At 45.2% G+C, this 16,086-nt stretch overlaps 1 protein-coding gene and 2 non-coding genes across 3 annotated transcripts; 1 reads left to right on the top strand and 2 right to left on the bottom strand.

Annotated features, from left to right (window-relative positions):
- Positions 1-323: 323 nt before the first annotated feature.
- Positions 324-514, bottom strand: LOC117039327. Its single transcript, XR_004425749.1, has one exon. It is a non-coding gene; the product is annotated as a U2 spliceosomal RNA (small nuclear RNA).
- Positions 515-6,368: 5,854 nt separating this feature from the next.
- On the bottom strand, positions 6,369-6,509 carry LOC117039352. The gene has a single exon (XR_004425768.1). It is a non-coding gene; the product is annotated as a small nucleolar RNA SNORA57 (small nucleolar RNA).
- Positions 6,510-11,711: 5,202 nt separating this feature from the next.
- C17H11orf98 (chromosome 17 C11orf98 homolog) lies at positions 11,712-15,271 on the top strand. The gene is made up of 4 exons (XM_033136283.1): positions 11,712-11,788; positions 12,999-13,123; positions 13,464-13,561; positions 14,884-15,271. Exons 1-4 carry the CDS (start codon positions 11,753-11,755, stop codon positions 15,036-15,038), a joined length of 414 nt encoding a protein of 137 aa, XP_032992174.1. The 5' UTR covers positions 11,712-11,752; the 3' UTR covers positions 15,039-15,271.
- The last annotated feature ends 815 nt before the right edge of the window (positions 15,272-16,086 follow it).

Genomic DNA, 16,086 nt, shown 5'->3' with positions numbered 1-16,086 from the left:
TATTTAAGGGGGAAACCACCAATGATGACTCAGTGGCCATGGAATGCTGAGCGGTTGGGTGGGGAGGTGATTGGAACCTTTTAGAAATACAGCCTGGCTGGTTAGAATTTGGAAGTAGAACATTCTGAAGCAAAACATACTACTTGTTTCATTTTTTATTTTTTTCTAAACCAGCGGTGTTCTTCCACAGAGATGAAGTGCCATGTTCCTGCAGGCACTGCAAGATCCAAGGATTTTTTGTATGTAGCTTTGAACTAACGCAAACATTTTTGCAGGAAGAACAAGTTTTTTTCTATTTTTGAACCAGCAGTATTCTCCCCAAAGGGAGGTGCACCGTTCCTGGAGGTACTGCAATACCAGGTCGATGCATGGAGTGGACGGAGCAAGCCCCTATTCCATCTCCCAGCTCCAAAAATCCATTTAATATATAGTCCTCAAATAGAGGACATATCAGATATTAAACTGATAAGAACAGATACTACACTTGATCTTAGCCAAAAGGCCGAGAAGCGATACCAAACACAACAAAAATTACGCGGCTCTCCTTTCCCGATGCCTTTTCAATTGTCGGTGGGTACCTGGGTGCTGCGAATCTCTCACCGCCCCCTCGGAATCAGCACCGTTTCCAATTCCACAAAACACACTCTAACAACATTTCTACCTCTGTTTTCCAACTCAGCAGCCTCTTCATGGACAAAACTAGATTATTTAACCTCAAAACTAGATGATTCTTTCGATCTTGTCAATTTCTCAGCCATCTGCCTGGTTACTCCGATGGCGATTGGTGCGAAATCTGCATAGACCCACCCATTTACCCAGCAGGCACTGTGAAACTATTAGTTCATTGCGTGCCGGCAGAGGTCCCAAAACTTTCCCTTTGATAAGTTTCCTGTTCTTACGAGAGCTTCTAGCTTGAAAAGCTGTAAAAGGAATTTCTAGTACTTAATAACTCCCGACAATCTATCTGGTGTCACGTAGCCTTAGAACAATTTACCGGTAAATCCAGATCCTTTTAAGTTTACCCGGTAAGGTTTACTTGCTCTTGCCCTTTTAACTTTGATTTCAGCGTGAAATGCACAAGTTTCCCGAATGATTAAGAACACCTTTTCATTTATATTCGTTTTCTTTAATTTAAAAATTGGAGATATATCCACCTCCAAATTAACTCATAATGCTTCAAGCACTATTAAAAGAAATAGCAAATATATTTGAGACAGGGTTGGATGGATGTACGTAGTTTGTGCGTGCCCTTAAAAAACAATGGAAAGGCATGGTTGTGGTAAAATAGCTTAAGACTTGGTATGTTTTTTATATAGAAGTTTATCGTTCCAGCCCAAAGGAATGACAAACCCACAGCAACAGTACCAATAAAATAATACAGCACAGAGCTTACATCCCCAATATGAGCCAACATCCATGATGTGAGAGGACACCAACAAATTCAAATCCAGCCTTTCAACTGGATTTATAGCTATTTTATCTAATGTTCTGTTTTTAATGTTCTGTTGAAAGCCGCCCAGAGGCTGGGGAAACCCAGGCAGATGGGCAGGGTAGAAATAATAAATTATAATTATAACTAGTGGTTTCAGCCCGTTAAAATAACGGGCACGAGAAGATATGTGGTGATTTTTTTTAAAAAAACTCACTTTTTAAAAATATTTCTTTTTTGGGGGGGGGGGGTTTAGAAAATCCACCAAGCTGGTTTCCCAGTCCTGGAGTCGACTAAAACGAAATGCAACTTCTTCCAAGAGTTGAGCAAAGCTCCCCAACCCCAGCAACATTCTGCTTAACTGAGCAATGATTAGGAAAGGGTTAAGAAGCCTGCTCTGTGCACCTTTGGCTCCAGCGGCACACCCCCTCCAGCCAGGAATGAACGGAGTGGCCGGATTCCGGACTGGCCCCGGCTTTTCAGCTTTTTTTTTTTCAGGCTTTTCAGGGTGGGGAGGAGAAGGGGAAGAGGCTGCTGCCTCCGTAGCTTCCTTAAGAGTTTTTGCAGCCTGCCTTTTAGAGGAAGAGACAGAGGGGGGGGTGCTATGGATTTTGTTCCTTTTTTAAAAAAAACCCGGGTGCCTAACGACTGGGCGCGCGCCCTGCCGTTGCTAACCAACTCCGCGGCCCTAGCAACAGAAGGCCGCTCTCCACCGCACCGGCACCGGCTTTTCAGCTTTTTTTCCAGGCTTTTCACGGTGGGGAGGAGAAGGGGAAGAGGCTGCTGCCTCCGCAGCTTCCTTAAGAGTTTTTGCAGCCTGCCTTTTAGAGGAAGAGACAGGGGGGGTGCTGTGGATTGCGGCGGGGAAGGTAGAAGGGGGTGTGGCAACGGGGCGATTGCCAGGTGAGTCACGCTGCTCCAAGTTTCCTTCTTTTCTCCAAGAATACTCAATAGTTGTTTGAGGCCGCGCGGGGGCTGCAGCCGCGAGCCCGACCGGCCAGGGGGCCAAAGAGGAGGCGCCACAGGTACACTGCAATGCCTCCCTGCAAAAGGGAGCAAGCGAGTTCGCCCCTCGGGCTCCTCCGCTGCTGGTGCTGCTACCTCAGGAAGAAAAATCATGGGAAAAGGGGTTGGGGAAACACGGCAGCCCTGCCCTGACTGGCTCCGAGGGGGGGGGGAGAGATCCAGCCAGGGACCCCTCTTGCTCGCCGTCAGAGACAGAGGAACAGGAAAAGGAGCCGCGTTTCCCCCGGAGGAAGCATGGGAGGGGGCTTGGAAGCGGCGCCGGAGAGTGCGCAGGATCGCGGGCTGAAGGGGAGAGGGAGAGAGTTAAAGCTCGCGGGGGAAGAAGAAAGGGCGCATTGTGGTTGCCGAGCTGCTGCTGCGTGGCTTTGGCGCCTTCTTCCCACCCACCCCCAGCCTCCCTCTCCCAGCGGGGCAAACCATTGCCCCCCCCCCACACTCCCGCTCTTTGCAAGGCCTGGGGCTCTTGTTTTAGCGGCGGCAGCGGCAGCGTGACCTTCCTCTTCGGCCTCCCCTCTCTTTTGGAGCCCAGCGTTCCATTTCAACCGCCCCCTTCAACTGCCGCCGCTGCTCCCGGCCCGATGTCTCTCCATCCAATCCTTGTGTCCCTGGGGCACATGCTCAGTAGCGCAAACCCAGAGACACACGGACTGGACGCAGAGACACTTGCATTTTATATATATAGATTATTATTAATTTCCCCCACTTTCCTTCCCTTTTTTGAAGCCAGTGCATAGGGAGCCACTCTGTGTGTGACAAAGATATTGTCCTCACTCAAAAGAAACTAGAGCATTTCTGTCAGGGTGTAACAGGCTAACAGATGAGTGATGTCTTCCAGCTAATGTTGGCCACAAATACCAAAGCTGTCTGCGTGGGGACAATGCAGTGGTCATCAAAGACTGCAGTTGTGTTTATAAAGTGATGCCTAACTCAATAAAGACATTTCTAAAGGAAGATGGCAAGAGTTTGGTCAGGTAACTAGCTCTAAAATGCTGTGTTCTCGAGTGGATACCAAGGCGAAAATCTGTTGTTGTACATCCCTTCTGGACTGTATCCAGAAGAGCCACTCCCTTAGGTAAAGGGACCCCTGACCATTAGGTCCAGTAACGGACGACTCTGGTGTTGCGGTGCTCATCTCGCGTTACTGGCCGAGGGAGCCGGTGTACAGCTTCCGGGTCATGTGGCCAGCATGACAAAGCCGCTTCTGGCGAACCAGAGCAGTACCTATTTATCTACTTGCACTTTGACGTGCTTTCGAACTGCTAGGTGGGCAGGAGCTGGGACCAAGCAATGGGAGCTCAACCCATCATGGGGATTCGAGCCAACCTTCTAATCAGCAAGCCCTAGGCTCTGTGGTTTAACCCAGTGGCACCCGTTGTACATCCCTTCTGGACTCTATCCAGAAGAGCCACTCCCTTAGCTGACACTTATTCAAGGTCAAATAATACGAGTCTAAAATATATTGACAAGTGGCTTTCAAACTTGTTACCGTCCAATTCCATATAGTACAGTGCAAGAAAACACTCAGTAGGCATAGTAGCAAATAAATATATATTTTAGCTGAGCTCAGTCCACTCTTGCCTTAATTGTTAGCCATCTGTATTCTGTATGAGTAAGAGCTGCTGATACTTTTGATAGTAGAGTATTGCTGGGGGGTGGATGGGTTGAACTTGTTTCCAAAACTTTAATGGAGTTGGAATCAGAACCAGAGTTTTCAACACCAGAGCATTTGGGTAAGCGCTTTACCACCAAATATCTTCAGGGAAGGAGGTTTAATCAGCTGCCCTCTCCCTTATTGTTGACAAAACTTCGTATCAATGCCCCTATGGTTTTCTGTGCTTTGACTTCACTGCCTCCATATGACCCAAAAGTTATCTAAACAAGCGAGTTAGTTCTAGAGCCTGCTGATAAAACACCATCAGCGTTAAGAGTTGTGTCTGCCAAAAATCACAATACTGTGGTGGTGTTGTTTAGTCATTTCCAACTCTTTGTGACCCCATGGACCAGAGCACGCCAGGCACTCTGTGTTCCACTGCCTCCCGCAGTTTGGTCAGACTCATGTTGGTAGCTTCGAGAACACTGTCCAAACACCTCCAAGAGATTTCCGAGGCCCAAACGAGAGAGGGGAGTACAGCAGCTTTTTCTTCACCACCTACAGCATTCAGCTGCATTGGCTGTCCACATGTTCTAGAGCAGTTTCCCAACCTTGGGTCTCCTAGCTAGCAACACCAGTGGTCAGGGATGATTGGAACTGTAGTCCAAAAAAAGTTGGACCCCAAAGGTTGGGAAACACTTGATCATTGTGGTGCCCCTCCAATCACTGGGCACCACTCCCCCCCACCCAATAGTTTTCCATGTGACCTAGAACATGTCCTTGAAGGCTGATAATGCCTCTTACTTGCCTGGAGCTAAGAGGAGTGTGCATAGAAACTGACCTACCGTACAAACTTAACATTTATACCAATTGCTCCAACCACTTTTGCCTGTGGCCCTGCCCCACCAATGGTTTGTGGCCCCTGGAAAGTTGCAGAAGGGAAATTGCCCTCGAGTCCCACCCCGTTTATAGTGCCATATTGAGAGTCCAGAGGGTAGTTTTCAGCCACATTTATTATAAACTTATGTAACACACACACATGCCCATCAGCAGATATTTCATGGAAGACAACAATGTAAGATAGCAAAAAAATTAAGAGAGAAACGTTTACAACAGAGACAGCCTAAAATGATGTACAAGTTGGATTTAGCACAATTACAAGTCCTGGGTGAACTTTTAAGGTGGCCATACCTGCCACTGAAGAATACAGTGAGGGTGCCAGGCAAGCCACTCTTAAGATGGTATCCTATAATATACAGCGCTAGCTCAAAGGCTAGTGGCAGCATCCCATAAAAGCCCAGTTTCATGCACGAAAAATCAAGGAGTTCAAGATTAACGCTTGAATTAGATTTTGGCTGCTGTGTAAAACCTATGCCAGGATAAAGCCAGCTACACAATTGTATTTATATCCAGCATCATTTGGACCCTTATTCCCAGGGGTGCTCAGCAGACTAGCTGCTGCCCCTACTGCCAATATCCACCCTCCCTGCAACTGGACACCCCCCCCCAAGCCTGCACCTTTCTCTTTGTGGCAGCAGCCTCGCCACGCCCCTCTTCCCTCTCTGCCACTTCCAGGCTCTGAGAAATGGCATGGTAGGTCAAGCCAATTAGGGAACTAGGGACTCTTCTAATTCCTGGGGCCTATAGTCAGTGCCCAGTTGGGCTGCGTGCTGGCACCTGGCCTGCAGAACCTCCTCTCCAGATTCTGGGGCCCAGACTTTAAGACCCTTGGGCACCATTGCCCTCTTCTACAGTAGCCTTTAGCAGCTTGAATAGTCTTGCGCCTTCAGTTCCAGATCTCTGCAGAAGTTTTTAAAAGCCCTGTGGAGAAAAAGGAGAAATTATGCTTAAGGGTTTCTCTCCCCCCTCCCACAAAACGCCCCCCCCGTCTCTACAGGGTCTAGCTCATAGGAAGGCTAAGGCTTGGGGGCCAGAATCTGCCCCAATGCCTCTAAATCCGGCCCCAACTTGTTTTTACAGGAGTACAATGTGTCTTTTTATTTAAAATGCATCTCTGGGTTATTTGTGGGGCATAGGAATTTGTTCACCCTCCCCCAATATAGTCTGGCCCCCCACAAGGTTTGAGGGACAGTGGACCGGCCCCCTGCTGAAAAAGCTTGCTGACCTCTGCTAGCTGTTACAACTGGCCTCAATCAATTCTGAGTGCCCCCCACCCCATATTTCCACTGGCTCTAACCAGGATAGCCAAAGGCCAGGTCTGAGAAGGGGTTGTAGTCATCCCTCATCTGAATGGGCACCCTGTTGGAGATGGCTGTGGTAGAGCCGTGACAGGTATAGAGCTTGTACTTGATCCAACACGCCTTTTGTCCCAGTGCTTGAGGATAGAACCAGCAGATGGCAAAGCCGCTGGCACCGAAGACAGAACACTGGGTGGGCATTCCTGTACCTCCGGACATTACAGAGCCGGGCACTGGGAGACCCGGGCCTGCCAAGAAAAGGAGGAGCTGGGCTGAGGTGAACCCCTCCCCCACCTTTGTAGCAGTTACACAATCAAGCACACACACCAATAAGCAAAAACCCCTCTTTATAAGCCATAGGAAGAGATCAAGAGTAGCCAATGCAGCTTCGCAACTCCTATCACTATAATATTGGCCTGATGGGAGATGCAGTCCTAACGAAAAGTAGAAACAACAGGCGACTCTCCAGGTCTTGCTGATCTACAACTCCCATAATCCCTAGTGACGCTTGCTGGTGCTGATGGGAGTTGGAAGTTCAGCAAGATCTGGAGGGCCAGAGGTTCCCCGTATCTTTCTTTATAGCTAGATGCACCATGTGAAATGCTTGAAAGCAGTGTTCTCGTAACGTGAAGTATTAATAAAGTAGGGTTGTCATTTTGAAAAACAAAAAACGGGGTCACATTTGCAGACTGCTACTTTTAGCTACGGATCACTATGACAGCTCTAATTTTAAATACCCCTAGGCTAGAGAAGCTGTGATATATTGCTAGTTGCAATGCTCTTAACTTTCAACAACAAAATAATAGCAACACAATTTAAACTCGTGTATCGGTACAAATACAAACCAATACCTTTCCGTCACTTTCAGATGCACTTTGTTCCTCTTTCTGACACTGTCTGGCCTAAGCGTATTTCTCTGTAGCTCTGATCTTGTTCAACAACTGCTTATTGCTTAAGAGATAGGCATGAAATTCCTCGCAAGTAAAGTGCTTATAATTATATTGTACTAGCAATATACTTCGCAGTGATTCAAAGGGTAAGTTGCCTCTTTCTTTGCTCCACTGACTTTGCATCAGAGAGAAGATGCGTTCCACATTCGCATTATGTGGTGCAATAGCAAAAAAAACCTGTGCAATCTTCAGAAGTTCTGACTGGCACATGTTTTCGCAAGTCTCAAAGTATTTGGTCCACTTCTGATGCGCTTGTAGATTAATGAACTCATCATCACCTTTGTATCGATTTACAAACTTCCTGAGGTTGAAGAATTGATCAAAGCACTTCCCATTATCTATGGACACATGCCTGTCCAGGAGAAATTTTATGGAAGATTCTACCTTGTCCCACTCTAGTGACTCACTAAGAGACATCCACATGAAGCATGAAAACTCCTTCATGGGCTCCATCCATTTTTCCAGATATTCTATGCACCTGTCATATAAGCTATTTACTTCTGCACAGAATTTGTCACACTCGGCACTAAGACCCTCCTTACGCTTTTCTGCTAGGAGGCTCTTAACTTTGAGGCACATAAAGTTGTTGCTCTTACGTTCACTAAGCATGTTATGAACACAAAGCAGAACTTTCAGAACTTCTACAACTGAATTATTGTCCCTTTCGAGCTCTAAAATATTTGAGTGAAAGATACTCGTGAGAGACTGCAAGTGCAATAAATAAACCTCACTGAACTCGTGCTCAAAAAAGTTTTTTAACACTGTTGGTGGTTTATTCTGCGAGAGGAAAAATGCCTTCACAGCTGGAAACGCGTGAATGAGTCTAGTGATGCTTGGAAATAACGACAACCACCTTGTCTTGCTATGCGATAGCAGCTTTTCGTATTCAATGTCCGCAAATTCACAGTACTCCTTTAACTGCTCTGTTCGGACTCTATAGATATGAAAGTACTGGTATATCCTGAAAATGATGCCCTCAACATCGACATCTAACGTTTCTGCTGCCTGCTGTACACAGTTATTCAAAATGTGTGCTGGACATCCCATACCAATTAAAGTTTTGTTATCTAGCTCATTCTTCAACTTTGCAAACACATTTCTTCCTTCTGAATCCCGTGGCAACCCTCCAACCATTGTGTTGCAGTTGCCGCCTGTGAACGCTATGCATTTCTTTAACAGTCCTTTACTATCAAGAGTTTCCTTCACGTAGGATGAGATTGTATCTGCATTCTCATTGGGTTGGCTTTGCATTTCAATTATTTTGGACTGCAAACCACCACTTTTCCAGTCAAAATACTGAATAACTATCGGAAACACCTTTACCGAACCATGGTCACTCCCGTCAGTAGAAACTCCGCAAAAACCTATTTCATTTTCTTCAATGCTTTTCAAAACACTTTCTAAACAATCGGGTGCCAAGACAGAATTTACAATGGCCTCCGTCTTGGTTTTTGCACTTGAAAATATCCTTGCAATATCGTAATCTGGGAACGTAGTCCTCAGTGCGCCTGATGTGCACACCATCATGTCATAATTGTTGCGGTGCTTAACAGTGTGAAAAGCGAAAGTTCCCTCTGCTGCGGTTACTTCATCTTCCAAATTGAAACCCGGTTTTGCGAAAAAGTCAGTTAAGAAAGAAGCTTCTCCCTGAATTGCTCTTTTGTGTTTTTCGGAATCCACGTGTGATTGCAGGTTGAGTCCTCCTTTACATGCCACAGAAACAAACGTACCTGGTTTACATATCATGCATTCACCTTCGAAATCGTCTCTACCTCTTCTAAAACATGTATACTTCTTCTGCAGCTTGGCAGAAAATTTACACTTTCTTTTTGGCATTTTGACACGTAGAAGCGCAACACCTACAAAAAAAAAGTTGTGAAGTAAGTTACTGAATACGGTGCTACTATATATGACCATTAACATTCCCAAGAGCACCTAATAGAGGGACATGTAATTGTCCATGTGGCATTTACGGCAAATGAAGCACATTCTGCAGCTTATGTTGAAAGCCCTGTAAAAAAATAGGAATGATCTTAGCTTCATTGTAATAAGACAGCAGCCTAGTCGTTCTTTATTTTAACAAAATAGTCTTAACTTTCCTTAAAGCTTCTAGGAGTGAAAACAATCACATTTAAAGACAAGAACATTAGGCTCAATAGGCTGCTGGAAGTTGAATCCCTCTGTGCTTTAAAGAGGCACATGAAAACTTTCCTAACTTTGCATAGAGGATGGAAAATGAATTTTGAGTCTTATTGTTCAGAACCGCAATATTGCTGGCTGCTGTGTGACAGTATAGTAGCTAGTGTTAATTCTATTTTATTGTGAGGAACCTCTCTGAAATGAAAACTGATTTGTCTTTATTCTTTAAAATAAAATAAAGGTGAAAAACTGGGTAAGAGGAACCTGGATAACAGCCCCCGAAACAGATTTTGGACATGCCTAATCTAAAGGGATGTCACACGGAGCTTGTTTTCTGCTGCTCCAAAGGGTGGTAGGACCCCAACCAATGGTTTCAAGTTCCAAGAAAGATTCTGATCAAAAGAAAACCTACAGAAATACTACAAAATAATTCAGAAGTCAGCTTCCTCAGTGAGGAAGTGCAATGAGGAAAGAGCCTTGCTTCCCACACCCTCAATATATTGTGACCTGCAGTTATCTTTATTGATAACAGTTTAGGAATTATTTAATGTAATGGCTAAGAGTGAATTTCTGTTTAATTGTTATTCGCTTTTGCTTTGAGAGTTAATTGTATTGTGTACCATTATATTCTAATAGACTGAATATTATTTTATTATCTGATACAAGTCATTTCATTTTCATGTGTTGTTATGACTTTGTTATCAGAGAATCTGCTTCGTTTTCTTCTTGACACTGCCTTCCTTCAAGCTCAAAATAGCAGCTTAGCAAGTGGAGGGGGGAACATACACATAGCTAAGGAACAGTGTTGTAGGAATTTGGGGTCTTTAATTTTCACTTCCAAACTGATAAACTGCTTCTCTGCAAGGAAGGAGGGGTTGGCGGAACCTTCCCATTATCTCAGGAATTAAAGTGAAAATCCTTGGCATCCTGATACCAGTCCCAGACAAAGGGTGTGATTAACTTTGCTGGGAAGCAGGGAAATGTAAATATCTCCTTTGTTTCCAATTGATGGGTTTGGTGGAGGGCAGGGTCCAGGATGCTCAGATCACTGCTACCAGACCCTCCCAATTTGTGATGTAGTTCTGATCTATCTGTGACGTATGTATGTTGTATGGAGGGGTGGTCTCGAGCTGGAGGGGGAGCAATTTCAAAAGTCTATATAGGAGCTTGCGCTCCATTGTTCTAGGTCTTTTGCTTGCGAAACACCCTGCTGCAACAGTTTCTAATAAACAAGGCCTTGCTTTGGGAGACTCTGTATTTGTCTTTGCGCTGTGTTGTCGGGAAGGGGCTCTTAAAATTATAGTGCTCTTCCCAGGGTTATGGACTCCCCTTTTGGAGATGGACCCAGTTACAGAATTTTTATAACAACAGGGCACCTCTTGAGTGATTATCCCAGCAAAGGAATTTGTTTTCAGTACCACAACACAACGCACAATCCTGTCACAATTACTGTCAGCAATTAACATCACTAGCAGGGTTGATTTAAGACTTGTAATAAGAACCCTTCTCCCTTTTTATTTTAAGTTAAACTTTAATGTCTTTTCGTAATGAGTGAAATTAGAATTGGAAAAAATGTATAAAATGCAATGATTTTGAAAGCCATGAGGCAGGAGGGAAGGAAATCGATGGGCTCTAAAGAGCCAGAAAGATGAAGTGGATAATAATGTTATGACTGTATATCACTAAATGGAAAAACTAATAAAAATTATATATACACGTATATAGAGAGATCCACGGGCGGACACCGGACCTGCTCATTAAACAACTTTCCCCGGTGCTCGTTTACCCCGGAGGAGGAGACAGAAAGGCTCGATGCCTGAATTCCGGCGGGGCTTATGATCCCTGCTATGGAGCGCAGGACGAGCCGAGGAGCAGGCAGGAGACACGAGAGGCAGCGCGGGGGAAGCGAGGATGGAAAACATGGAGGCGCGTTAAGGCGCACAGCCGCCACGTGGCTCCCCTGCATCTACCCTATTTAGGCTCCCCCAGCCCACAAGGCAAATAGGATCAGGCCACCTGCACAAAGCCGACCGAAATGCCCCTGCGGGTCCCGTTTGATCCCCAGCCTCTGTAGGCCAACGAAACCCAAGCAGCCTCCCTCCCTCTTTGCTACTCACCTCGCTTGCAGAAAAGAAAGAGGAATCCTCCGCCTCCTCAATTTATATTTCAGCCTGGAGCTCTTAGGCGCCACCTCGTGGCCATTTCTTAAAAAGAGAAGTACAGTAGGGGGCGGGAATAGTGAGGAGCCGATCCACAACTCCTGCCCTTTCATTGGCTGTTTCGATGAATCAGGGGCGTGGCCTTGGGTAGGGGGCGGTTCTTCCAGCCATAGCGGAGGTTCTCGCTATGCGTCTCTTACCCGGAAGTTAAACTACAAGGTATAAGGAAGTAGGCGAGAAGGGTGTCACGTGGGTGAAGCATGGGAGCCACTGGAAAAATCAACCGGCCGCGGACGGTAATTGAGCTTTTCTCTCCCCTCCCGCATCTTGTTCCGGGCTTTTTTTTTCCCCCATGGCTCTTATTTTTCATGTTTTTTCCCCAATGGGGCTAATAATGTCTAGCATTAGTCTAGAGGAGGGATGGAGAGCCCGCGGCCTCTCCGATGTTGTTGGACGCCACCTCCAATCAGCACCAGCTAGTATGGCTAGCGATTGGCGATTATGGGAGTTATAGTTCAGCAGGGGTTTGGAGGGCCACAGGCTTCCCTATCTCTTGTTTGTTTGTTTATCACATTTGCATTCTTTTAGAAAAAATAACTCCAAGGAGCTTAAGGTGCTATACGTGATTCCCTTCCTCACAACCACCCTGTGAGGTAGATTAGGCTGAGAGACTGACTGGCCCCAGGCCACCCAGTGAGTTTCATGGCTGAATAGGGGTTTGAACCCTGGTCTTCCAGGCCCCCCCTCTAAAAAAGCAGCATATGAAATGGGAAGAGTCGTAAGGTGGTAGACTGAGCTTCATTTGGTGGGTGATGTCTTTTTTGAAAGCTTGCCTAGTTTAGATTTCCTATCTTTTGAAAACTAATGCACAGGGAAGATAAACTGAAGGCCACCCTTCTTCCTTATGTGCTAGCTTTTTACTTGTGAGGATGGTTGTTGGTTGTTGAAGCTGAGCTTTTAAAAATACCCTCAATCGTCAATCTCAAGTATCGTACTATAATCTTTTATACTGCACTGGGATTCTCCCCTTTTGTTCTGCTGCCATGTGTGGATCCAGCATTGAACTGTGGTCATAGGTTGGTGTGGATGTGCTATTCTTGAATGCTTCTCTGGTAAGAAAAACAACAACACCCTGCTTGTAGGACTAAATACATTAAAAACAGTTCAAACTGGTTACAGGTAGGTAGCCGTGTTGGTCTGCCATAGTCAAAACAAAATAAAATAAAAAATTCCTTCCAGTAGCACCTTAGATACCAGCTAAGTTTGTTCTTGGTATGAGCTTTCGTGTGCATGCATACTTCTTCAGATACATACCAAGAACAAACTTAGTTGGTCTCTAAGGTGCTACTGGAAGGAATTTTTTATTTTATTTAGTTCAAAACTGAAACAGCATACACCTAAAATGGGACCGCCAACTAAAGATCAGGCAAATTCTTGGAGGGTGGCTACTAGGATGTTGTTGAGATGGTGACTTGTGTGTCTCAAAGTGGCTTCTCTCTATTTTAGGAGCTACAGAAAAACCTTTTCAAAAGGCGCCGCGTCCTTAGCAAGCAGAAGAGAAAGAAGCACCGGATTGTAGGTGCTGTAGTGGATGAGGGGCTGATCACCATTCATCACCTAAAGAAACGTAGGTGAGTTATGCTTAGCCTTGGAAGCTCTGGGAGAGTTCACTCACTGAGAAACCAAAGAAGAAATCAGAGTGTGGTCATTAGGATAATTTGCAGGAGGGCAGTGCCCAGTACTGCTCCCAGCCTTGAGATGGCCATGGGGACTATAATCTAGAGAAGTGGGGAGAGTGTAAGATGGATTGCTTGGCTTTTTTCTGTCATACTTGCAATAAAAGTGGATTTGGCTGGGGGTCACATCCGTGCCATGCATTTTAAAGTACCTTGCAATCCAGCAATGCGTGGTTTAAAAACCCAAACTTCTCCTCTTTTTGCATCACCACCTCCCTGCCATTTCCCTCTCCAGTTCTAGCTCCCGAGCGAACATTACCCTCTCTGGGAAAAAGAAAAGGAAACTGCTGAAGCAAATCCGCCATTCCACAAAGGAGAAGACAGAAATGCAGGGTAAGCATTTTTTAGGGCCAGTTCATCAGTTCTCCCCCACCTCCTACCCTGGTCGCTTAAGCAGGGAAGCCTTAAATCAGTATTTTAAATACTGAAATGCTTAGGGGCTATGGACCATTTTATGCATTCAGCAGATGGAATGGGTGGGAATTTTCTTGGATTTTGCCACTTTAGGTTCTGGAGGGGGTGTTTGCATATTTGGATGACCCTGTCCCTACATAGTAGAAAAAGATTAAGCTGAATCTACTTTCTGGGCATGCTGGTTTTCTGCAGGAATTATTATATTTTGTTCCCAGGGTGTGAGGGTAAGGCGGAATGGGAGCCCCACTTAGAGTCTGAAGTGGTGCTGTCAAAGAAAAGCTTTAGTATTTGGTTTTGTGGGATGTGTAAAATTGGTTCTCTGCTACAGCCTGATTAGTTATGAATATATGAAGCCTCCTTTTAACAGGGATCTCATTGCTCCTCAACTCCCATCAGTTCTAGGTATCATGGCCCAAAACATCGGGGTGATGGGAGTTGGAGACTAGCGACGTCCAGAGTGCCACAGACTTTGTACCCCTGTCCTTGACACATGTCCCAGTCAATCAGGGATTACATAAGAAAGGCACCGACAGAGGTGTAAAATAGGAATGGGACTCCAATCCTCATCAGCCCCAACCAGTATGGCCAACAGTCATGGGTGATTGGAGTGGCAGTCCAGTATTAACTAGAAGGTCACGGTTCTTCTACCCCTACCTGACATTTAGAAAATACCTGAAGGCAGCCCTGTTTAGGGAAGTTTTTAATCTGTGACTTTGTATTGTATTTTAATATTTGTTGGAAGCCGCCCAGAGTGGCCGGGGAGACCCAGCCAGATGGGCAGGATACAAATAATAATAATAATAATAATAATAATAATAATAATAATAATAATAATAATAATAATAATTATTATTATTATTACTTTTGTTGCTCCAGAGAGCAGACAATTTTGTGCTCAAATGGGGGACTGCTCAGAGGAGTACCTTGTTCTCACAGGTGCACTTAGCTTTTAGTGTTGCAGTTCCAGCCCTCTGGATATAAATGATTGATTGAAATCAAGTGGGTGCTTGATGTCATGATTTTTGGGTACCCATTGAAGACATGTTTTGTTCAAGGAGGCTTCCCTTGATAGGTGTTATGGTCATGTATGATAATTGATTGTTTGTGGATATTGTTTTTAGAAATTAAAGCTTTTAGAAACTGGGGTTTGTGTTTTATCCCATTTTTAAATTGCTTTAATGGCAGTTGCTGTACCACTGAGCTACTGTTTTTAAAGTTCTTTTTCTCTCTCCTTATTGCAGTTGACCTTTCTCCAGGTCCAAATAAAAATGCCCAGAGTGGCAAGCGGAAGAAGAAGAAGAAGAATGGGGGGGAAACAGCTGGCCCAGATGTAGAGATGGCAGAAGTGGAGCCTGCAGCAGAACTGGGGAGCTCAGATCTTCCTTTGCAGTCTTAAAGCTCAGTCTCTTCACTCTCTTTTGTTGCCTGCTGGCAGAACTCTGGGGTTAGTGGCAAGGGCCATGGCAGCAAAACCAGGAAAGTCATAAGGATTTGGCCTTGAAGCTCTTTAACCCCATGGACTTTGATGTGGCTAGATTTCTGTTAAAAACACACATAGTCTTGAGAGGTTTGCTGGACAGGCTGCAACTGTCATGTTCCTTTGGATCTCCGGATATTGTTGTACTACAACTCCCATCATCCCCTGGCCTTTCGCCATCTAGATGGGGGCTGATGGGAGTTGAGGTCCAACATCTTCTAGAGGAGCACAAATTCCCCATCCCTAAACTAAAAGTAAGGGTGAGGGACATTTTTTTCTGTTTGAGGATTGCATGTTGATGTTGGATGGGGTGTCAAAACAAAAGTGGGTGGGGCTATACCTGAAATGCACAACATGGATACTGTGTACACATGCAGACTTTCACTTGTCTTCTGTCATTCCCCCCCCCCCCAAAGCTATGGGGCTTGTTGGGGGTAAAGCATTTTGGGTTGTGTGTGCACTTAATGAAGACTGCAGCTGAGGAGGGACATTTTCTGCTCAAAGATCTCTCGCCCACCAGTGCAGTAACTAGGCTGGAAAGCAGTCTTCATTTGGCACCAATATAGAAGCCTTTTTTCCAAGCCTAATTTTGGGGTACAATTGGATTTTTGGCAGATGTTCCAGGGTTGAGATATTGTCCCAATAAAATACTTGTAGCAGAAAACCAGTTCTGTGTCCCGGCTTCCAATTTCTTCCTTGCTTTTTGTGTGTTTTTAGTGGGGGCGGGGAACAGTATGTTTCTGGGCTATTGGAAGGAGGAGTTCTGGATCAAAAAGAAAGGAAATCTGTAATCTGTAATTTACTATCCTTCAGCAAGAGAGAGAGTGTAGCAACTGTTTACCAAACTGGGAGCTGCTTATGTGAATTGATTGCCACCAGCCAAGTGCTGGCGATTAGTTGACATCTCAATAGAATGGAGCCCCCTCAATCCCCGGGAGTAAGTCCCCGTGAACTTGTACTGTCTGTC

Source organism: Lacerta agilis, chromosome 17 (genome assembly GCF_009819535.1).
Source record: "Lacerta agilis isolate rLacAgi1 chromosome 17, rLacAgi1.pri, whole genome shotgun sequence".
Lineage (NCBI taxonomy): Eukaryota > Metazoa > Chordata > Lepidosauria > Squamata > Lacertidae > Lacerta > Lacerta agilis.
This window is presented reverse-complemented; position numbering and strand designations above follow the sequence as displayed.

Coding starts and splice junctions, on each gene's coding strand:
- C17H11orf98 (XM_033136283.1), top strand. CDS start 11,753: ATGGGAGCCACTGGAAAAATCAACCGGCCGCGGACG. Junction 13,124..13,463: donor CATCACCTAAAGAAACGTAG/GTGAGTTATGCT, acceptor TTCCCTCTCCAG/TTCTAGCTCCCGAGCGAACA. Junction 13,562..14,883: donor GGAGAAGACAGAAATGCAGG/GTAAGCATTTTT, acceptor TCCTTATTGCAG/TTGACCTTTCTCCAGGTCCA.